Source organism: Haliaeetus albicilla, chromosome 27 (assembly GCF_947461875.1).
Source record: "Haliaeetus albicilla chromosome 27, bHalAlb1.1, whole genome shotgun sequence".
Classification (NCBI taxonomy): Eukaryota; Metazoa; Chordata; class Aves; order Accipitriformes; family Accipitridae; genus Haliaeetus; species Haliaeetus albicilla.
Window position 1 is genome coordinate 2,980,929 of NC_091509.1, and position 24,015 is coordinate 3,004,943.

Genomic DNA, 24,015 nt, shown 5'->3' on the forward strand with positions numbered 1-24,015 from the left:
TTACTGTTGCCTAGCTTTGTTTATTGGTAAATCACTTTAGTAACCTGAATTCACAAATAAGCAGTAAATAACAAAAACTACAGATAAACACAGGTTACACATGCAAATTCCTGTTCACATATCACATGTGCAGGTACATTAAGAGCACAGTTCTAAAGATTCTTGACGAAACCAGATTTTAACAAAAACTGTTTTAAAATGCAGGTATGAAAAAAATACATGTGAAGAATATAAAGATACCTTTTTACATTTCAGGACTCAAACGCTGCTTCTGAATATACTAGAGATGTATGACAGCTACAAGATTCAAGTAAAAGCAGGAAGAGCTCAAGGAAATAATACTGGTCAGAGGAGAATGGGCATTTACTTTTCACTAAAAATACACGGAATAGCTGAATAGGAAAGTCTATCAAGAGCTTAGAAAAAAAATCACAAAGTTGTAAAGCTGACTAATCACTAGTTTTCCTATTTGCTATATAACAGCAATGACATTAAAAGAAACTGCAATTCAACATTTAAAAATGCAACTTACATTTAAAGCGTTCTCAAAAGTGAAATGCAATGACAGCCTTACACTCGAAATTAAATATCTGCTAGGCTCAGACTGAAATATGGAATGTTCTAGATAAAATAAAAATACAGTGTTACTTTTTATTTTTTATTGAGAATGGAATTGAAAGACAATTTTGGAACCTTAAAAGTAGTAAATTTCACTTCAGTGAAGTTTTCTTCCTGTAGATGAGCTTTCCACAAGGGTGCAGGATTTTTTCTTTAATAGCTTGAAGTGTCAAAACGAAAACTTGTTGCCATTCTCACATCAAGAACAAATTTTTGTCATTAACTTAACTGCATATGCTTTTTTGCTACAACATTTAACACATGAACAGACCTATAATGCCTACTGTATTTCACTAAAACAAAAAAAAGAATACAGTATTTCCATCTACTACTTGTACTGCTTTTAAAAAAGATTAACATTAAAAACAAAGCCACTGTTTTCCTTACATCCTTCCTTCCTTTTAAGCTTCTTTCTTTTGCCTGTGGTCTTCTGCCATTTTATCCAGAATTTTCTGTTGAAAGAAAGCAATCATATTTTGGATATATTTAAAGAGTTTCTCACAACATCAATAATAGAAACATAGATCTAATTTTCAAGTTGTAAAATCTGTGAATATTAACTGCAGAGGTCATAAATAACAAGACTGGCACTTCTCCATATACTGAAGTGGAGGTCTCCTGAAGCACCACATTATCATTATGTCACTGAACATACAGCTCGCCACCAGTAAACACCAAATGGCAGCCTCTGCAAGCATTTACCTGGCCCTGCTGTTAATGCCTTCCTAACAGGCTGGCAAGCCAAGAGAATTACTTTCCATTTTGTCATGGACTTGTGACAGCGATCGTGCCACTTACCTGGTTGGAATTTGCCATCTATAAAACCAGGGATAAAACATCTCCCCTCCCTAGAGAAGGGTTATTTTGGAAATTTGAGGAATTTGTTACCACTTCCATGACGTTTGGCAGCAATATCAATTCACCTATTTATTTATTCTTATTGCTCTCAAAGTGAATGAGACTCCCAGCTAGAGAAGTGCCTTGCCATTGTCAAACAAAAGCTGCATTCCCCCCTCTTCTTCCCCAATTGTAACATTGGTGTGGTTTTAGAAAGTCATTCAAGAGCAGCTCGCTAGTCATTTGTGCCATGGAAAAAGCAAATCAAATCATGTTTCATTTAAGTAAGCGATAAAGTTAATAAACTGGGATTATTTCCCCCACTTCCCCTTTTACATCAGGTCTTTAAAGTCCCATAATCAGGTACCTCAATGGAAAAAAAAAAAAAAAAAGCTATGGGTGATGGATGAGGTGGGTTTTCTCGCTACAAGATTCTGCATGGTAATTAATTTTCTGATCTACTCCTTAATGATGTTGTTTGCTTTGTGACATTTATTTGTGCCATCTGCCTTCCAGGGCCCTGTATTTGTTGAGGGTTCCCTATTATTGCAAGGGAGAAAGCAAATGTTTTGAGTCTGAGATGCCACCTTCTTTTCTATGGAACCCCCAGGGTTTGTTTTCAGCTCAATAATCAACTGGTATGAAATCAATTTATGTGAACGCTACATTACTATTAGAATTTCGCTTAGGATTTCCCTTCCTCAGAGGTGACATTTAAAAGCAGCTCACAGTACACAAAGATACAGCAGCAGCATTATCATTCATGCCATGCAATCATGTGATACCTAATCCAATTAGAAATTGTAAAACATGCTCACAAAATCAGAAGTTGCAAATACGGATTTTTTTTTAATATATAAAAACTTCAGCTTAAGCTCTGTTGACTGGTTAAAAACACTCTCAAAGGGACAAGTGGAAGGGATTTGAGTCATCTGTATTTACTCTGCACCACTACTAAGCCTGGCCTTTACTCCAATGTGAATGTCTTCTTTAATCCAAATTTACAAAAAAATGCTGAAGCCCATCTCTAAAATGTGTATCCTGAGTATTATTTTCACAAGATAAAGTTTTGGAGAGGTCTAGCTTAAGTTAAAAGTTATAGAATAAGCCAATTTCCACTGCCTGAATGCTTTTTTTTTTTTTCCTCAGTCCAGTCTCATTCAGATCTATTCCCCAGGAAAGAATCACGCCATTTAAAATGAACAAGTTTTTGCCTTACCTTCAACTTTTGATAATGAGGAAGGCTGCTGCAATGGGTCTTTTTTGCAACATCTTCATTTGTGTAGAACAGGGAACACAATTTGCAATAAAACCCTGTTTTGGGTACCACATAATTCACACCTAGAGAAGTAAACACCACAAAATAAACTAAGAGATCTACTCTACATCATTTCTTTTAATGTCATATGTCATTTCAGCTAAATCTTAAAACCATAATTCACTTTACATTAAAAGCTGCTTTATCTTTAAAAGTCCTTGGTTTAGTTTAGTCAAGCCGGGGCCTAGTAATAACTAAATATGTGCAGGCTTTTTTTTTTTTTTAAATTTAAAAGCAACCTTTCAGATTAAGGGTCCATTTTATTGGTTCTTTCAAAAGAACTAACAACGTTTTGTCATCAGTTTCTGAGTATTTAGTATGAATCTGAACTATTAACCACTATTGTGCTTTGTGCTATTAATGGAATTTGTGTTGCTAAAATATACCTCTTCCAATTTAACTTCTGCCTAAGGAAAGTGTTATGGAGAACTGCATGAAAATAAGGGAAAAAAAAATACTAGGGTTAGGAGAGGAGTGAAGAAGGGGAGAAGAGTGGGAAGCCCTAAAATGAAAGGCTCAGAGGCAATGCGTTGCCAGAAATAAAAGTCAAGCGAAATGAGAAATGCTACTGCAATGCACAGAGACATATTTGAAAAGAAATGGAAACAGCCTTACCAACAGGAATGTTTGGCTGGTATGGCCCAATCCTAAATTCATCTGGAACAAGAGGTTTCTCTTGGACATTCTTTGTTTCCTGTTCATCCTGGGTGTCTGTATTTTCATGGGCATTTTTCTCAGTATCTTGTGCTGTTGTGGTATCAGAAGCTTCAACAGCTTCAGCCTTCGAACTATCTTCGGTTTTGGTTCCATTTTCTAATGTTTCGTTTTCCTGCTCTGGCTCCTCAATCTTGTCTACCTTGATTTCTGCCAAACTATCGTCATTTTTGCCAGCAGATTTTACTGCCAAACCTGACTTGCGGAGTTTTTGATGATCTGAGTCTTCTTCATCACCAACCTCATCTAGAGTGACAAAGCCTTCCATGCTCCGCGGAAAGCCACCCACGTATCGCTGTTGAAAAAATGTTTTCCTCATGTCAGCTTATTCTTAAATGTTTCCCTCAAACTGTCTTAAGTTTCAGAAGAGAAATATCTTCTCCAAATTCCCTGGAAAAGTGCTTAAATTCTTCCTTCAAGACCTACCTCACTCATTCAATATGTTACTCAAGCATGCAGAAGTGTAACAAGCCCTTTTTAAATGTACTCCACTGTCCCAGAATCAAGTGTTCAATTTCAGAATTTTTTTTTTCATCATGATGGTCCACTGTTTTATCATATGAACATGTCATCTTCAACTTGAGAATTTCAGTATCTTTCTGCTATATTGTTACTTTGAAAGTCCTTCTAACATGAGTATTTTAAGTGCAAGTAATTTTGGAATGCACAAGTTTTGTTTCTATTTGAGACAGTCCCACAAGATCCTCAAATTCATGCCTGCATAAAAGGCAAAACCTTACCAGAATAATTCTGTGCCCACTAATAGTATGAAAGTTCATTAAAAAATAATTAAGAGCTTTTTCAACCAGTGGAAAGCTTGGAGCTTCCACATTAAAAAAAAAACCCAAACAACCAAACAAAAAACAACCAAAAAACCACCAAAACTGGAATTTTCTTAAAATCCAGCTTCATTAAAAGACAGCAGATCTGTCTGAATTCTGATGTTTTTGAAACGTTCCTGCTGATAGGGAGTAGTACTGAAACAGCACCAGCTTTACAGCTGTGCTCTAAGAATGTAGGTCTTCAAGGAAGCAAGTCTGGGTTTTGAGGCAGTTTATCATAACAGATACCCACATAATAAGAAATAATCACTGCCATTTATATTGGCAGTATTAATCCCAACACCATGTAAGTAGCTTCCTGATAGAAGGATCCCCCAAAATTGAAAACCATGCACACTTCACTCATTAAGAATAAGGAACATGCCTTACTTTTTTGCAAAACAACATTCCAAGTCAATAAAGTTACTAAAACTTTGCATGCTACTCCACATAACCAAGTATAATTAAAAGCAGCTGGTAGGACATAAAAACCCATGAGAGTATGGGGTCATCTGGTGAGAGAAAGGAAATTCACAGCAAGTAGCCTATGACTGAAGACACCTTGAAACCAATCCCCCCGCTCCCCCCCAATTGGAAATGGGCCTTGGCTAACCACAAATGGACTCGCCTACCTTTCTGGCCAAGCATAAAGTGTAGATGTATGTACAATTTTGTCCAAGTCTAGATTAGCCTCAAGTCCCAAATATATAATTTTTTGAATGTCATTGTTCTGCTCTGTGCTCAAACTACAGCCAGTCTCACAAGAAAACTGCTCAGGAGAAAACAGTTCCTGGCTGCTTAGTATTAGTCAAAAAAGGGTTGAAGAGAAAGGCAAGAAAAAACCCAGGAAGAGACATGGGTAGAAGCCCACAAGTTAACAGTTTCCATCAAAACAGAAACAGCAATTTATAACTGATTCCGTTTGCAAGTTGCATCCAATGGCATCTTCTATTTTCTTCACAGGAGCTTTAACACCTGTTTCTCTTCAGACAGGTGTGCCATGCATGTGCTTTAAAGGCCCACAGAAAAAGATCTGAAATAGAGTATACTGTGGTGTGCTATTTAAGTTACACAGGGTTTTCCACACTCAGGTACCTTGCTATATGATTACCTTTTTAAGCTTCTTCTTTGCTGCTGGATTGGCCACAACATTCCCCTCAGTTTTTATGGTCACATCATCAGCTGTGTCCTTTTTTTCTTCAGTAGTCACATCAGCTAAATTGGCAACATCTGCATCATCTCCTGCTGAGCTGCCACTTTCTAACAGTGCTGCTGCTTCCTCCTCATCCACTAGCAGCTCATCTTCAGATTCAAGGAGTAAACTAGGCTCATCTTGGTCTGCCTGTTCACTGCTTTTAGGGCCCGACGGCTCAGCAGCATCATCTTGTTTCTCCTCTTTCACTTTTTCTTCTACACTGCCACTTTCAGGTTTCTGAGTAGCATCTGTTTTAGACTTCTTATCACTTGGAGAATCTTTGCTGTCTGGAGAGTATGTTCTCTTTCTGTAAAGAGCAAAGAATACTTGCTTGTAAACCTGAAGAGAGCCCAGAAATGACTAAAAAAGGTAGGTTGTATTTTTCTAGACAAGCCTGAAAAAGATTGTTTTAGTCCAGAAAATGGAAGGTTGAGGAACCTTGAAGGATACCATTCTTCAAATATGCAAAAGGCTGCTGCAAGGAGGAAGTGTCCTTACAAGACAGGACAAGTGTTCATGGGTTTAAATTTCAGGAAAGTAAGGCTAATTAAGGACTGGAAAAGATTTCCTGAGGAGCCTGAAGAGGCTGTGAAATCTCCATCATTAGAGGAAGAAGGTAGGTAGCATATTAGAAACAGTTAATCTCAGGGCACAGCAAACAACAATTTGATCTCAGAGCTTGCCTGACTTTTGTCTAATTCTATACTCTGGATAAGGTATTTTCATATTTTTTTAAAAGAACATTATGCTTTAACAATAGGAGATTACCTAGTTTTATCCTTTTTCAGCAGTTCAACTCCTTTGTTTGGAATCTAAAATAAAATTTAAAAGAATTTTAAGTCACAGTAGACTATCATTTATACAACTGTTGCAGCATTAATTCAGACCAGACAGCAGAATCTAGCCAAATGCTTCCAATTATGTAAATCCACAGTTACTCTTACCATGCCCACCCACCAACCAATTAATAAACTGCTATTAAGTTAGACAGGACATTACCAACCTAGAAATGCCATGTCTTTATTCACAGTAATTATCAGTTATTAAATACAAAACAAATGGGATATCCTGCTCCAGAAAAATCATATACAATTCCCCTTTTGTTTATGAACTGATAGAGTGTGGTGCAGGCAATGGCACAAATCAGTCTTAATCTATACCTTCTCCCTATCATTAGTGGTGGGCTACACAGACTGCTTTAGCAGACTCACAATGCTTCACGTATTTATGAGTTACTGAACAGGGAATTCCACTTGTGTGGCAGTAACATGGAAAACTATTCAATGCATTGGTTAAGTATTTGAATTTGCCAGGAAGTGTTCATTTTTGGTGCATGATCATGTGCAATAGTAAGATTTTTTCATATTCCACAATAGAAAGCTTATGTTTTTGAGACAGCTTGACAGTTCAGATTTCTCCTGCTTTTCTACCTAGTGTCCTAGTCTGATGGACAAAGTCTTGTAATTGCAAGAGTAGCCTGGTGTTATGTCAAAAAAAAACCCCAAAGCTATCAGCCAACCCTGCAAATATGCAGTTACAAAGTAAGTTTTGACAAAGCTTATTCTTACAAATTAGATCGTAACACAGTCTAGCCATCTAGGTAGTTGGAGTTAAGTGTCCACAACAGGGATGAAAAACACCTTCTGGTGCTAAAGAAAAAAGGTTTTGGACAGCATCCAACACAGGAAATACATTCTGTTGTAATACTTCATAGTTCAAAACGGAGTCCCTAACAACATTTTGTCTTTTTTCTGTACACAAGAGTACATGTACAAGAAAATGGACAAACCAACCAGCAGCTGTGAAAAGCCAAGAAATAAGCATACAATGTATGAGTACAGAGTTCTGCCACTCAGTTTGATTTTACTCACCGATCATTTTTAGAGGAGCGTGAGAAAAAACAGAACCCACATTACAGAACGTTCTAAATGGAGACATTTTAATTAAAATCTACACCAATTACTCTAAAATCTGAATTCTAGTTGTTTGGTTTTTGTTTAATCTGAAAGTAAAATCCTATTACTTTGTTCTAGGCCTCGTAACACCACACTCATGCTAAGTTACTGCACTTAAGTAGCCAGGAAATACTAAAGCAAATCCTTCCATTTTACATGTGGCACTGAATATTCAGTAAGTGATAACTGTCTTCTACTTCGCTTTACACTTTCAACTACAATTAAAAAACTAAACCCACTACTTACCCTTAACACCAGTTTCTTGTATTTTTCAGATAAATCCACTTTCACACATCTGCCTTGGAACCAAAGCGCTTTGTTGGCACAATGCTCAACCATAGCTAAAGCATCTTCTCTGGTCTCCATCTCGATGAAAGCCTGAAAAGATTAAAACACACATTAAACCCAACTATGAAATACACAACACTTTTGCAGGCAAAGCTATTTAACTTAAAACGCAGCGTTTCCAAATGCTGAAACAAAATTATGAGATTCAGCTATCTTCAAACTAGCCGTACATCTTGGAATTTACCAAAGTGCTCTATATATCCAAGCTATTCAATTCAGTAGTATCTGTCACATAAAGTTCTGAAATTAAACAACAGGCATTTAAATAACCTGCAAAAAAAGGTCACCATGAAGTAAAATATGATTCGAAATAAAAAGCATCTGGACAATGAAACACATTTATTTGGTGCTAAAGTATCTGGGAATTCCAGGGTAGCTAAGAAACTACCCCAGTATTTTATTTTTATTTTTCGAGAGAAGCCTGAAACAAAGGCAGCAACTGCTGGTCTATAAGCCCTGCTTTGTGAGGTGTTCCTCCAAGAAACAAGCCTATGACACACAAGTTTGCTGAACAAGCTTTTAAAAACACATCTGGGCTAGAGTATCATTGGCAGACAGAAGAAAGCTGTTTCTGCATCCAGCTTAGACAGCAAGGGATTTTATTTTCTAGTGAAATAAGGTCAGGGAGGACTTCCTAGGGGTCATACCATAGATTCAAGTAATTTTTCACACCACAAGTGTGGCATTACAGGATTCAGGCATTCACCTCTCTGAAAAAGTGCTGGAATTTCCTATTTAACTCAAGGGAGCAACAAACTGGGACAGGAAAGTTGAAAAAAATTTAGAACGAAATACTTTAAACCACTGTGTATTTATAGGAACCATGTACATGCACATCCAAAGCCTTTTACTATACACATACAATGCACTATCTTCAAACTTTTTTTTTTTTAAGTTAGAGAGCCACAGCAGGACTGCTTTTGTTTAGTTTTAAAGAATAAAAAATAAAGGGTAAATGAAAGAAATGTGTAGTAGTGGAATACATTTGTTAATGTTTCATAGGTAGTATTTTTTCAGCCTTAAAAAAAAGTTCCAAGACTCCTAGAAATCTGCGTAACAAAAAATTAAGCCTCAATACTAAATATATGTTCTTCACAGCTGAGGCCCATTCTTTCTTTTTTTAAAGCAGCTCACATTACAGCAACATTTTGCAGTATGCTAGATAGCAAAACACCACCTACATAGACCTCTAATAACTTCCATATCTATGCTAGAACAGAAAGTCGACACATGCACCAATTAAAGACATGCCATTTCTTCACAATTAAAAAAACTTAGTTTCAAATTTTCACACATGTATGTTCCTATGGTCAGTTACCTGGCTTTTCATTCTCATGAGTATGTAGTTCTTAATTTTTCCATACGGTTCAGCCAGTTTGAGTACTGCGTTGTCAGAGTATCCCGAATGAGGTAAATTGCTGAGGTGAATCACACGACCAAGTTCTGGTTTTGGCGGCTCAGTTTTTTGGTCAGGTTTACCCTCGGGTTTCTAAAATTAAGTGGGAATGAAATTTTTTAAAGTAGATACTACATAAAGTATACATGGATGACTGTCCCTTGATTAAGTTGATACAGCTGAGAAGTACAGGAACTAAGAATAACTTAAATGCAATGGCCTCATAACACTGACTGCCCTAGATTAAAATCAGGCAGTGTTAAAAAAGCAGAAGTGTTTTACCTTTATTCTTTTGTATTTCTGTGACAAGTGGACTCTGACTGGTTTACCAAACACTAGCGCAGGTGTTGTTGAATAGTATTCTACTGCAGCTTGAGCATCTTCCGTGGTTGACATTTCGATAAATGCCTGAAGTCATACAAAAACAAATTAAGCACTACTCCTTCAAGAATTAGTATTTTTGTTTAAAATCTCAAGCTCCTCCTTGCTTTCCTGTAAAAACAGCTGCATCAAAAATGAAAACTGCCTTTTGGTTACAACATTAACTGACCTGCAGAACCTCACATGAATTTCACATACTTTATTTAGGTGCACCATCAAAACTATTTAGTTTGTTTACATTTCACCTAGATTTGGATTCAGAACATTCAATTGCTTCCTGCTTTTTCTCTTCTATGGTATCAGCTTTTCCGCACTCCAAAATATGACACACTGTATGATACAAACTAAGACCAAATAAGTTTTCAGAGAGTATTAGAACAAGAACAGAATTTGCAAGCATGGTGTATTTTTGAGAAAGCTGTGAACAACAAACAGGAAGGATTTTTTTTAGCAATATTTAAGTTAAAATGCAGTACTACAGCATTTCTGCAAAGAAACATAGCAGTCACTCATCCTTTCACACATGACCTTGGTGACATGTGCTATCTTGCTTGGTAGCCGAGTAAGTCCTTTATTAAGCTCAGACAGTAAGCATACTAAAGACACCAAACAGCACCCACGGCAATACTAAAAGGCCTAATCTTACCTCGTTGATTTTGTTTAGAATCAGGTGATTTGTAATTATTCCAAATGGTTCAACAAGCTGAAGCAACTGATATCTCAAGTTCTTTCCCCTCTGGAAATCCATGATGTGAACAACTCTGCTTGTTTCCTGTTGAAGACAAAGCATGCATAAACATGAAAAGAAAATGTGTATCAGCTGACCTAAACAGAAAGTCTGTCAAGGCTCAGCTCTACTTGTTGGTTTTTTTTTTTAATTTTTTAAATCTTCAAGCAGTAACCAAAGCAAGATGCATATAGAAAAGGCAAAGAACCTCCAGGGATTTCCACAGAGGAAGATGCCTGCCATGCCAAAGTTGCCTTTCTTGTATGATCATGTCCCACAGCTTCATCAGAAGAGGATGTTTAAATAGGGTCTGTACAGTTTTGAACAAATATTTTGTGGAGTACTTGGCACAACAAAACCCCAATCATATTCCAAAGCTTCAGTATTTCCACACAAATCCTAAAATCTCACTTTTAAAGACAATCCATTAATTAAAAAAAAAAAATCTTATGAAAGCAAACAAAAAGTATAACATAAAATTGTGGGTTTTTTTTAAAAAACAACAAATTTTTAATACTAACCACTCTGCCCTTTTGCATGTGTCTTGGTCCTTGCATATTTCCATTTCCAGCTCCTTTAAGAAATTAAAAGAATGAGCAAGCTTAGTTCAACCTGCAAGACTGGTATCATATTAACACATCTCTTCACAAGTTCTTAAGAAACCAGAATGACATCAAGTTTCAAAAACTAATTATTTCATTACAGTCTGAAAAGGCTGTTAATTTGTTTATTTCAGAGCTCTTGTAACTTGAGGTCCTCCTTCCTGGTCATTCTGTTCAGTTTAACATTAGAGAAAGCTGCATTTACTAATGTGCAGAAATAGCAGAGAGTAAGTAAAGCCCATTGAAAAAAATATCTCCTGTTGTAGAGTAAGATTTGCCATAGCAAAATGTCTCTGTACACAAAACCTGTGAGATCTCCAAGATACACTTTTCACTACTGAGATTTTTAGGTGCAGAAAAAGACTCCTAGTTTTGGTTCTAAACCAGTACAACTTCTATCATAATGCCCATTTTACTAGGAAACACCTGAAAAAAGCCTTTTAGATAGTTAGGCTCAAAGTCAAGTTTGAGATGTTTTGAAAAATTAACAGTATTATTTTAATGAAATTAAGTATGAATGCCCCTATCATCTAAAAATTCCTTTAAAGTGTCTGAAATACTTGTACTCTGTCAGGATACATAGGTAAATGAATTAGTTTTGCTCTTTTAGTCACTTGAACTATTTAAAAGGTAGAAAGTAACAACTTCAGACAAGAACCTGATTCTTAGCCTGCCTTCCTGTGAAGAGGCTTGCATCATCTATCTTCCCATTTCTTACTTGCTATTCAAATCTATTTGTCAAATTCATTTGAAACTACGGGGGAAAAACACTTAGGACACTGAATTCTATCAAGTTTCACAAAAAAAACCCCCACCAACATGTAGCTAATCAGAAGACGGATACAAAAAAATTCTAGACAGGAAAAAATACAAGTCCAAAATGTGTGGATTAATCAAACACAGTTAAAAAACAGCCATAATAATGTGACTTGTAGTTAGCAGATGGTAGAAAGGTGAAAGTGTGGGATCCTGAGTACCAGTCTTTGGCTAGGGAGGGACTAAAATATTTCAGTTCCACTGCTTAGAAAAGTGAGTGTTTTGTTTTGTTGTTCTAAAACACTGGTAACAAATTAAAACAAGAATAAGGGGAGAAAAAAAAAAATCAGGAACTTAAAACTTGTAAAAGTAGGTGCCTGTTGATGTTACCTCTTGGCCCAACAGGAGGTCCTCCAAGGTGAAACGGAGGTGGTGGTGGTCCCAGAATTCCTGGTGCAGGGTTTGTGGATTGCTGCAACATAAAGGGATCACCCCTAGAAAGAGGGGAAAACACACCTTAATTTTAAACCAAAAAAACTGCAAAGCTTTCATTCTCAATAAAACCCTAATTTCTGCAGAGCATCTAAGGAGAAGTCAGCTTTAGCTATTTTTACTGCTGCTCTTCAGCTAGTAGAAAACAAAGGGAGGTATCCATTTGAAGAAAAGGAGGTGTTTTGTTTCACGTAAGATGTTAAGAATGTCCTCTGCTTCAAATAAAAACATGACAAATACTTCAAAAATCATTACTACTTACATTCCATGTCCCGAGTCACTGTCAGGATTCCATTCTGGATATCTTAAAAGAAACAACAAAAAAAAAAGAAAACAGTAAGAAAAAATACAATCTCCTCTACCTATGTAATAATTTTCATACAAGCAGCTATACCTTTACATGTAAACACAGGTAAAACACACGGTAAACACAGGTAAAACACACGGTAAACACAGGTAAAACACACGGTAAACACAGGTAAAACACACGGTAAACACAGGTAAAACACACGGTAAACACAGGTAAAACACACGGTAAACACAGGTAAAACACACGGTAAACACAGGTAAAACACACGGTAAACACAGGTAAAACACACGGTAAACACAGGTAAAACACACGGTAAACACAGGTAAAACACACGGTAAACACAGGTAAAACACACGGTAACACTGCCCACTACAGGACCATGACAAGAGTCATGAGCAGCATCTATTGACAGAATAGAAGTGCTATTCTTAATGAGAAACTTCCTACACTACATGTAACATGTCTGCCAATTTATAATACAAATTGCACAAAGTTCATTTTACAACGAGAATTTAGGAGTTGGTATAATTGTCTAGTAAAAAATTACAATAGACTGTCAACTGTTAAGATCCAACTCTTTAAAAACATTACATATAGATCAGTAGGATTCAAAAGTTATGAACCAAGAACCCTTTTTTGTCCTGAAGATACTCTTTTAAGTTGTTTTTATTCCCTACAAGGCACAGCATGTTTTCTAAACCTGCTTTGTGCAAAGTAATTGACCATTATTTAGTTGTACACGCCCTCCTCATGCCACAAGAATGTTTACTGTACTTCAAATTCATACATTTCAAGCAGCAGCTGACAACGTCGGCTGTGAGTCGCTCCATTGATATGATGGTTCCACTCCTGCAGCAAAGTAAATAATTAAAAATTAACAGCCACGTATAGCAAGCCATTTTTAACAAATAATGTTGTATAGCGCAATATCTTCTCTTCTAAGCTGAAGTATCAAAGACACATAGATACCAAAATCTCTTTCTGTAGTGCTTTAAAGAAACACTGAAATTGGACCTACCTCTTAACTCCTAACCTGGGTGAAAAGGTGTCTGATGAAAAACGTCTTGCAATCTATGGGCCTGAACCTGCCTCAAAGGTGCAAAGCTTACCAGGGGATAACTGCTACAGCACACATGCATGTCATTGCTATTTCAACTTTTAGAACTGGATGCCAAGATATTTTTTTTGTCTTCAGTAATTTCAGAATTTCCTCCACTCTCTCTGCTTCATTCCTCAGACTTTTAAAGATTAATGTGAACTAAACACTCAAGTTTCTAGAACCATAAAGAAGCCAAGAAATAAGGAATTCAGAAAGGAAAGACTAAAGAAATGAAAGTGCATAGCTAGGACAAACTACAAGTATACAGGTGAAATATAAAAATAATGACCATTTGAGGGGAATAATCAAGAAAAAAGGAGATTTAAATCAAGATCGTACAAAGGAGGAGTAATGGAATTAAACCAAATCAGCCAGGTGAAACTACTTCTGGTTCTGGCTTTAGCACTAGAAAGGAATGAGGGCTTTCTACTTTTTCTCTGCAGACTATTTTGATTACAAAGGGAGTTATTCAAGAGGTGAGAAGTCATGGGGACTTCTCCTTTATCGAAGTACAGAGTGCCTGATCTCCATATGCTTACATTTTTAACAGCACTAGTTTGTGCTATATTTGCATTTTTAAAGTGACAAGAACTTCTGAAGTTTCACTGCTGCACAGCTGTGAGCCACAGTCTAATTTCCACTCTGCTGCTCTTTAGTAAGCAAAGGGATCAGCAGAGACACATGGGGCAAGTTAGCTTCATGTTCACAGAGAAATGAAGGGGAGAGTAATTACAGATCTGGGGGGGGGGGCAGTTTAACTGAAGGTTTTCTCTTATTGGCTACATTTTCAACTGTGACCAGGTATACTGCACTGGCTGACTGTTTTACATGTCTCTGCTTACATGCATATTTCTGCTCAGCACCCACAAACGATCTTTTCCTAATCCCTCATCTTTTCTGATTTTTAGTTTCTGCCACACTACAGTCACCCTTCTGGATACAATGAGACACTCCTGAGGCTTACTGTAGTGTTTCCATATGCTAAATGCCTACCTTGCACTTTCCACAAAGGAGAAAAACCTGGATGTAAAGTCTCCCATAAAGTGCTGTTGTTAAGCTACACTACAGTATTACTCCATGATACACAGAACATGATGTGGGCCAAGATGAAATCTTCATTCATTTTATCAAGATGTAAAATGAGAGCACCACTTTTTCTTGTTAACTGCACAAGATGTAGGCTCTGCAACTATAAATTAATAAATATGTTGGCAAATAGGATGAAAAAAAACACCAAAACCCCCAAGCAAACCTACCTATGAAACATTCAATACTTAACGTTTCCTCAGTTTAAAACTTGCTAACAAGTTTTAGTACTATACTAGAGAAAACAGTCCTTTAAACACTAAAAAAACCCTAAATTTGGGTGCATAATCTGTAAAGCCTCAGTGGCTGATTCTGCTAGATATAACATGCTTTAAAGCTGTCTTAACAAGTAATTTTAAAGTATTATAAACTGAAGTAGACATTATCTGCAAAATAGAGCCAAAGTTTGGGAGATCTAATTCTCATTATATGTCAAAATTTTAAATTGCTTTTAAATTGGCAAAAAAGGGAGATCTGACATATAAATTAGGATTCCAACCCCCCCCCCCAAAAAAAGTTTTCAGAACAACAATGGCTCATCTACATTATTAACTCTTTATTAAATAAAATTCTTGATCTGGACTTCCCTTTACTCCCTGCCTCTACCCAGTTGAAGCATCACTCTTCTGAGATTTCAGGGCACTAAATATTTACAGACACTGATTAACATTAACACCCAAAGTTAAGCTAGAGAAAATATGAACTGAGTTTCTTAAAACTCAGATTACCTTTTGCCTCAATTGATGCAAGCAAGAGGACACACTGTTCTTCAGAAAATTAGGCCAAACTTAAGCACCTAATTTTAGATAGCCCTCTATTAGGGACATGGCCATGTTTTTCCTTTGAGATGTATCACCATTTCAAGTGTTTAACCTCCAAATTCATCTGCTCATGTTGCATCAGCCTTTTTCTTTGGCAAGGAAAACAATCCCTCCACATCTAACACCTCATTCCTTGATAAAGGGATCAGGATTGACAAAATGCCTAAAAACCCCGGGGCACAATTTACTTCACAATTAGACAGAAAACAAACTGGGTCTTAAAATAAATACATGTCAAATTAAAGAAGCAATTAAGAATGTCGCTAAAAGAGAAAGACAGAGGACCAGCCTGCCAGCTTTAGTTACACTAAGGGTGTTTAACCCCTTGCTCGAGCTTAAAATACACATTGCTTCATCACACACCTTTAAAAAAATCTCATGGTATTTTTATTTAGAGGTAGGGGAAAATGAGATTTTGATACTGCAGTAATAAGTTTACATTGTCCCAGCTAAGAAAAGCATTCCCTTTCTGCTTTCCATAAATTTTGGTTCAGATCAGATTACTTTAAAAGTTAAGTTCTACTTGATTCAATTTTGTGGGAGACAAAATAAGAATTCTGTAACTGTTAGGTATGCAAAGCAGAGGAAAAAAGGAGAGAAAGAGAAAAATTCTTACAGTGACACGATTTCTGTAATTAGAAACAAAGCCCAAACTTGGGTCATAAGAAACAGATGATCCAATCTCAAATATTTTATGGTGTACTAGCAGTTTAAGTCAAAGCATATTCCTAAAAAACAAGACGGTTTTACATATTACAGAAGAAGTCAGCCACTTAAGTTATGCTGTCAAAAGAATTTGGTATTTCTCATACCTGGAAAGATACTTCATGTTGGATATTCTTTCAACAGATCTTCATACCAAAGCAAACTAAGAACCACGAGGTTTTAAAATGAAGTGCTAAAAAGAACCCTACTTACAGGATTACTGGTTGCCATCTTCAAGGGCCTCAGAAGTTTTTGTTTTCAATCTAACCAAATGAAGTCCTTTTACAGAACTGAGCATGGCATCTAAACTGTCAACACTTAAAACCTTTTATGAAAAGCAATGTCAAATATAGGAGACAAGAAACCCGGATTACTGTGATTATTTTATATAAAAAGTAATTAAAGCAACACAAGTTCATAAACTGTCAGATCAGCTGGAGTCATACAGTGTGTGCTCTAAAACTGGTCATTTCCTTGCAGGGACAGAATAATTCTCATGTTTCAAAAAGATTAGATGTACAGAAGCAGCACTTTTTGAGAGGTAACTGTAAAGAAATGGTTAGTAACAGCAATTCCACATTGTATCAATTTTACAGTAACAGCATGTATTGTATTTTCAATTGAAGGCCTTCAAGCTAATTAGCCACTAATTGTGATAAGAGGGGCACTGCATTAGCCAATTAGCCAATTAAATTGCCTAGTATACTGAAAATCAGCAAGATGAGTAAAATTGGAAAAGCTGAAAGGGAGAAGGCTCTGAAAATAACATCTGAATAAACAGGCCACTTTGAGTAACCCGCTACCTTTGCAGAGAGTTGAACTACTCATGAATAAACTAAGAGGGATGTCTCAGCATAACTGAATATACCCGAAGATCCACTCTACTGGTGAGCCAAGTAAAGAACACTACTAGGAACACAGAGCAGGATACTGCAACAGCAGACTAATTGCTCGGAGAGTCTACAGGGATAGATGCAACATGTGACAATAAAAAGTGAGTCTGAAGTGTCTAAGAAAGTTGTGAAAAAGGAGAAAAATGACGACAAATTTCAGCCATAGTATGAGATAGAGTGTTAAAGTGAAATTAAAAAGGCAAGAATGAGCTAATCTAAAACGTGGTTTTTACTTTTGCAAAAAAGTTCCAGGGCTCTACATTAACTCTTTCCCTTTGGACAGGGAAAAAGCAGAACTGTGCAAGAATGCATCTTAACTACATATAAATCAGCAATCAAGACAGATGTGGAGGAGAGCTGAAACTAGCTTCCTGAATAGCACAGTAGATACACAGCAAAAAAAACCCCAAACCAACAAAAAATAAAAAACCCACCCAAAAACTGCTTGAATGCCAGATGTTTGTGGTTAAGAGAATATGTAGATGTAAAATATAAATAAGATATCCCAGCAGATGATAGCTGTTTGACTTGAAGTTAAGCAATCTGGGCAAACAAAATACATTAATGTAAAGCCCTGGTTTACAATGTTTGTTAACAATTACCTTGTAAATAAACCAAGTGCCTTTTTCACTCTCAAACCAACTTTCAGATCATTTCAAAAGCAACAAGGCTATAGAAATAATTAAAGAAATAGGTAAAAACAGAACAGATACTACAACGTAAAGGAAAATAGAAGTATCTGGTGCATAACTCACCTTATTAGAATGAACTGGCATATCACATATAGAGCACAGATGGGGATAACCCTTCGGTAAGAATCCATGGAAGTCTTCAATATTGCTATTTGGAGGAGCACCTCTCTTTTTCTCAAAGAGAGATCTCTCGGGACCAGGACCACGACCCATTCTGTCATACTCACTGTCAAATTTATGATAGTTATGCGAAGTCTCACCATAAAAAGATTCATCCCTACACCTTTCTCCATCTCTTAATCTGTCATCTTCATAATCCATTCTGTCATAATAACCAGATTCTTGAGAACGACTTCCATGGTCATAGTCAACCACTGGGTTGAGACTAGGACCACGATCATCAAAGCTATCTCTTCTAAAATGCCTTTTTTCTTCCCAATCATCCCTAGGTACTCTGTATGGTGGTTCCCGTGTGGATGATCTGCCATCTCTACCATAACCTTCTTCAGCTCTCCTCCTTTTAAGTTGTAGAAGAATCTGAGGCAAGTTTTCAGGAGTAATCTTGTCCTCGGGATAGCGACTCAGTTCATCTAAGTCTCTAGCAGACAGACCAAAGCTGGCCAAAATGTTAGTGGCCTGGTCTGCATCTCCACGGTGCTGAGAAGACAAAGGGAGCGGACCTCTACTTCCAATGTTAAATATAGACTGCAAATTATGGGAAGAGGTACTACCAGAAGACAGTGCACTATGAGATCCTTGTTGGTTCAATGAAGAACTCATTCCAAGATTCATTAAGCTAGCAAGGCGTGCAGTACCCTGGTTCATCCTTCCAAGAGATGCTGGCATATTTAAAGACTGGGTAGCAGCAGCAAGAAGGCCTATTCCTGCAGAGAGGTCACGCCCATGACCTTGTGAATCCCTACTCAGAGATGACTGCTGGAATGACTTGGACATTGTAGAACTATAGCTTGTCTACTTTATGGATAAAAAAAAAATTTCTTTTTTTTTTTTAAAGATGGCTGAAAAGAGAGCTCACACTAGAAAGCTAGGCAAACTTCACTTCAAAAATGGTAACGCCAAGAAAGAGGATCAATAATGACTGCAGATCTTCTTCAAGCTGAGAAACACCAGACAATTCTGTAGAAAAACAAGCAGTTTTAGTCACAAATCCCTTAAAACAGATGCAGTTTTAAACTTATGCATCATGTTGATCTAAAAAAAACATTAAAGATCTCAATCTTACAAGGCTTTTATTACATAACTTAACAGATTCAAGAGGTACCCAGAACCTACATGTATTATTTCAGATAAAAATACAGTAGTGTTTCCTATACATACTACTCTTCTTCTACAAAAAGCTACTTTCATACCGAAGACAAGTGAATTTCAGAAGTTTGGGATGTCTGAAAGCATCTAAAGTTTACTAGCATATAAGCCTTGATCTCTGGTTAATGGTTTTGTTTATACCCTACGTTACTGTACTGTGTCTATGAGAAGACCACAAAAAAAACCTTTAAGCCCATAGAATCCAAGATGACTTGGGCATATAATACATATTTGAAAATGAAACCTATACCACCACAGAATAGGACGAAAGGAAGTTAAAAGTAACTGAAGTTTGGGCAAAAAGTTTCTGCGGTAAGATCTAGTAAATAAGACCAAACATAATATTCAATCTTTATGCAGTAAAATTCAAATTACTGATGTGAAGACAGATGTGAACAAGAAAAATAAGTTTTAAAATTTGCAGGAAGTAAACAAGACCTCTTGCTCAAATTGCAGTTATACTGATAACAGCACTTAGGAAGCGATTCTTTATTCTATTATATTGCAGCTGTGACATCAGCCTGTACTCGCAGACCTCAAGCTAAACAAGGTCAGGCTTAGTACTGCGATGGGAGACCCAAGGAAAAACCTGCTCCTGCAGAAAGAGACACTAGGTGAGTCAGGAGATGGCACTACACCCCCAGCCAGGCCTGCAGAACAGCGGTGTCTGTGTCTCTTACCAGCATACTGCTTCCTTGGTTCAGGCCCAACACTTTTGATACCATGACCACATGTGGTAGTTAAAGATCCTGAAACAATACTCATAAGAGAGAGATATCTGTCCCACGTCCCACTAAAATACTAACCTAGTATTAAATATTTGGTTCAGTTGCAGGTACTTGAAGTTTTAACTGAACAGTGTATCAATATCCACGGTATATTTTATGATGCAATGGATATATTTCATAAAGTGGTGGTGGGTGGGTTGTTGGGTGGTTGGGTTTTTTTTGTTGTTGTTGTTTTTAAGTGCAGAGCAGAAATAAACTGTAATACTTCACCGCATAGTCTTTCAGCCTTAGGATAGATACACAAAGTTTAAAGCAATTCAACACACATGAAAACATTCCACCAGGAATACACCATTCTTGGGTCCTCGATGTGGTAAAGCCCTTTCAAATCTCTGCAGAGCAGTTTTGCTTCTCCAGCACTGCCACTCGGATGCACATAAAACACATAATCACTTAAAAAGAAACAGGCACAAGTTGCATAGTTCCAAATGAAATCAGCTTCTAAGAGAACAGGTACATTTGGGGAGGAATGGAAAAGACAAAATGAAAGCAAGGATTTTTCCTTGAAGAGACCAGTTCTGCAGAAGGCAATTTCTCTTGTACTGGAAACAGAAGAAAAAAGGTCAAGGTTACGAGCATGTCTCTATCCCAGCTGCCTACTCAATCCAGGGCCCTGTTTCAACAGCGCATAAAGTTTTTTCTATTTTAAGCTGAAAAGCACTTGGGTTCCCTTTCTCAGTAGCAGCATGTTACAAAACTATGCATTTACGTAGAAAAATAATGGATTCTATGAGATACACATAAAGTACACAAAACCCACACAACTCCATCTTTGAAAAGTAACTGCTTTATACGGTTTGCTACATATTCCGTTATCAGTACATCTGAACTCATATTTCAGCTATGCTTTTAAGATCCACCTACATTGGAGTCACTTAAAGTAAGCTTAACTGTGTAACATTTGGTTGAGAGTAAGAGATTGAGAAACACGGGGATGGAAATAAGTTTAAAAGTATCTGAGGCAGAAGACAGAAAAGCATTGCAGAAAGCTTCAGAGGAAAACAGTGAAACAAGAATACAGGGAGAGCAGACGAGGTAAATTCTAAGTGAGATATCCAGGACAAGCTGGCCACACTAAGGAACACCTGAATAGAAAGCATTTAAGAACTGTATCGTAAAAACCAAGACTCTTAAATTCAAACATGAGAGAAACACTAATATTTACCTGGGTACCATGTTCTACCTTACACATATTCAGTAATCTTCAAAGTACTTTATGAAATTTTACAAGTTAATCCTTATTCCTTCCATTTTTACATATAAATTTCCTTCTAGTTCATTCACACACTTACAGAATGGTTTGAAACTGAACTTACTAGGTTCTTCATAAAATCAGGTATTCTAGAGGGCCTTACAAACCTGACCCTGACAGTGATTCAGCAGACAACCATGTGGTCAGGAAAGGCACGGTGCATCCTGCTGTTAATGCAAGGACCTGCACGATACAAGTTTTCACTAAATCAGGAAAGTTCTCTGCTCTTCAAAAATACCCTTTCTCTTTGAACAGATGCTCACTAATCCTCTTGTCACATTTTCAATTGGCAGCTCGTTGTCCGCTGCTCTGGAGAGATTAGCAGAGAACAAAACCCAACAATTCCCAGCCTGGCACCGACCTGGGCTGCAGAGAACCTGATTACATGCCATGCTTTGACCCCACATACACACAGAGGTTTTACATAACCATACCATGCTGCTGCTGCTGCTGCAAACACCCATAGAAGAAAGAAGCAAAGGGTAAAATACAAACAGGAAAGATGGAGGGAAAAAATGAGACAAAGAAACAATGAGGGACAATCTTACGAAAAAGCATGAAGTGGGACAGTAAGACAACTGTATGATGAAGACAGAATATAACATTGTCAGTTGGTCTGCTAGCCAGTACACTGTCCTACACCTAATCAGGTATTTCAGGGGAGTACTTAAAAAACTAAGTTTTGAATTACCCTCAAAAATCACTATTTATCACATCACTGTCATCTTGCAATTGCTGTTATACTCTACTCCTAACCATCCCCATTCTTTAAGATTGGATGAAGACAACAACAAAACAAGGTGGGGGAAGAGCTCTAAAAATCATACCAAAGAATGTTTAACTTCCACATGGTCAGGTTTAATAGGTGATTCTAAGACAGCATTTCTTGCACTGATCACTTCTGAAAGATTTCACGTCAGTATCTGATAGAGACAGGTTCCCACGGACCAATGCCAGCTTTGAAGCGAGTGTGCCATCAACTGAGTCACAGCAACAAGATGAGTATGACTGAACAAAGCTGTCTAAAGATCCAGACATGATTTAGCCGAGTTGAAAGTGTTATTCTAATTGTTCTTCATGTAATTTCAGCTATACTGGGAACAGACAGGCTTTCAGATACACATTTTTTAAGATCTGTGGACAGAAATTTGGCCATATTACTATTTGAAAATATATAATATAAAGCAATCTTGAAATAAGTTGAAAGTCAAAATGTTACTAGATTTCCAGACAAATGCAGACAATGAAAAAAACATTTTATATCTACAAGTTGCAAAAGAGTTTGCTGTAAAGGCAGACAACAAAAAAAAAAAAGAGAAATTTGAATCCTAAAGAATACACTGCTACCAAATAAAGGCCAAAATGAGGCTGATTTAAAAACACTATAGAAGGTTTTTCTTTTCATGTAAAACTCTTCAATAAAACTTACAGAACTCTTGCTCCACATAAATATTAATTTTGTTCCTGAAAACCGTTTAATACAATGAATTCTTGAGATACATTGATCATGGTGAACACCATAACCTTACAGAACACCAGTAGCCTGAAAATAATTCCCTAGCTCCCTATTCCTTCTACCACTCATTTTTTTTCTTTTTAACCTGTGCACACATATTATAGCTTTAATATTAATCTTGTTCTTAGAACTAATCTTTTACCCATTCCTCTTCCACTATTTATAGAAAAAGTCTCAAAAATGAAAAGTAACTGTTTTCACTTTCTAGTCAGTTTCACTTTCACTTAAAACCAAAATTACTCAAAACACATTGAATTTAATCAAATAAACTTAATTATGATAAAAACATGAAGAAATGTGCAAGCTGAAAAACACACCCTCAGTTTATAACACAAGACTTTTGAAGACTGTACACCCTTGGGAAAAAAGTCTCAAAGAAGTTTCACATCCACAATCCTTGCTCTTTCGATAAAAATCTATAGATTTTTCTTCTTCTCCCTTACATGTTACACTCAGTGCAGCAATCTGTTCCGCTATGGAAGAATTCACATACTTCTTGACAAAACTATCTCCAACGCATCATGGCAAAAAAAGGTTATCGACGGAAGAGATCTGGAAGTCCAAGTGACAAATTGGACAGACAGCTCCCCATGTTGCTCCGAGAACTAATGGTAGTAAAAACAAGAACTTGCAAGGAAATTAGAAGCAGATGTTATCTAGCCACTGAATGACTGAATGACGGAGTGTAATGGATTTGGAATCTACGGGATTACTTTAACTTGGGACAATACAGAAAAGGCCACTGTCTTTCCAAAGGCACAGGAGGAATTGTCTAGCAGCCTTAAAGAAAATGCAGATTATCACCCATTTCAGGCACCAGTATTCAGAGTGGTTATTTAATATTGCTGTTTCACATGCAAGAAAACAACTCATCTTGTTCGACTGACCTTCAAAGGTCATGACCTCAAAAATTTAAGCAGCACCTGGCACACTGGATGCATGCGCTTTTTTTGTGCACAGATTAGACAATCTGTTTCAGGCAGAACAACTGGAAGAGTTTCATTTCTTAGGATTATGTTCAACTTCATCTCGGTGACTTGCTCGATCAGAGAAGCACATAATAATCTGGGATCTGAAGTTACTGTAACAGAGGATTGCTTCAGAACAGAGAAGTATTACATATGAAAAAGACTTAATTTATAAATGGGGAATTAAAATGACTAGTTTAGCAATTAAGAATCTTAAAAGAACTTACACAATTTTCAACATTTGAATGCAGAAAAGAGCACTGCAAAAGACGCTGATTTCCTATTTCTGCTCATTATATAATTCAATAAATTCAAGCATCCTTCCTTTTGTAAGAAGTGCATGGAAAAAAGTGCATTTTTTCCTTTACAGAAACAACAGAAGTGAAAAAAAGGGTCTAA

At 36.8% G+C, this 24,015-nt stretch overlaps 1 protein-coding gene across 10 annotated transcripts in view; it reads right to left on the reverse strand.

Annotated features, from left to right (window-relative positions):
- Positions 1 to 24,015, reverse strand: part of MATR3 (matrin 3) — a 27,832-nt gene continuing 3,817 nt past the window's right edge. For 5 of the 10 annotated variants that reach the window (XM_069772985.1, XM_069772984.1, XM_069772989.1 and 2 more), the window contains exons 2-14: positions 13,258 to 13,319; positions 12,423 to 12,464; positions 12,059 to 12,162; positions 10,832 to 10,884; positions 10,230 to 10,355; positions 9,485 to 9,610; positions 9,125 to 9,295; positions 7,705 to 7,836; positions 6,272 to 6,315; positions 5,420 to 5,810; positions 3,389 to 3,782; positions 2,675 to 2,796; positions 1 to 1,070 (exon numbers count right to left, since the gene is read on the reverse strand). In XM_069772985.1, the coding sequence (XP_069629086.1) occupies positions 1,020 to 1,070; positions 2,675 to 2,796; positions 3,389 to 3,782; positions 5,420 to 5,810; positions 6,272 to 6,315; positions 7,705 to 7,836; positions 9,125 to 9,295; positions 9,485 to 9,610; positions 10,230 to 10,355; positions 10,832 to 10,884; positions 12,059 to 12,162; positions 12,423 to 12,464; positions 13,258 to 13,319 (1,818 nt within the window). In that variant the 3' untranslated portion in view covers positions 1 to 1,019. Of the gene's footprint in view, positions 1,071 to 2,674; positions 2,797 to 3,388; positions 3,783 to 5,419; positions 5,811 to 6,271; positions 6,316 to 7,704; positions 7,837 to 9,124; positions 9,296 to 9,484; positions 9,611 to 10,229; positions 10,356 to 10,831; positions 10,885 to 12,058; positions 12,163 to 12,422; positions 12,465 to 13,257; positions 13,320 to 17,829; positions 18,904 to 21,196; positions 21,224 to 24,015 lie in introns of those variants that run through there. The other 5 variants (XM_069772980.1, XM_069772982.1, XM_069772981.1 and 2 more) reach the window with 3 other exon arrangements.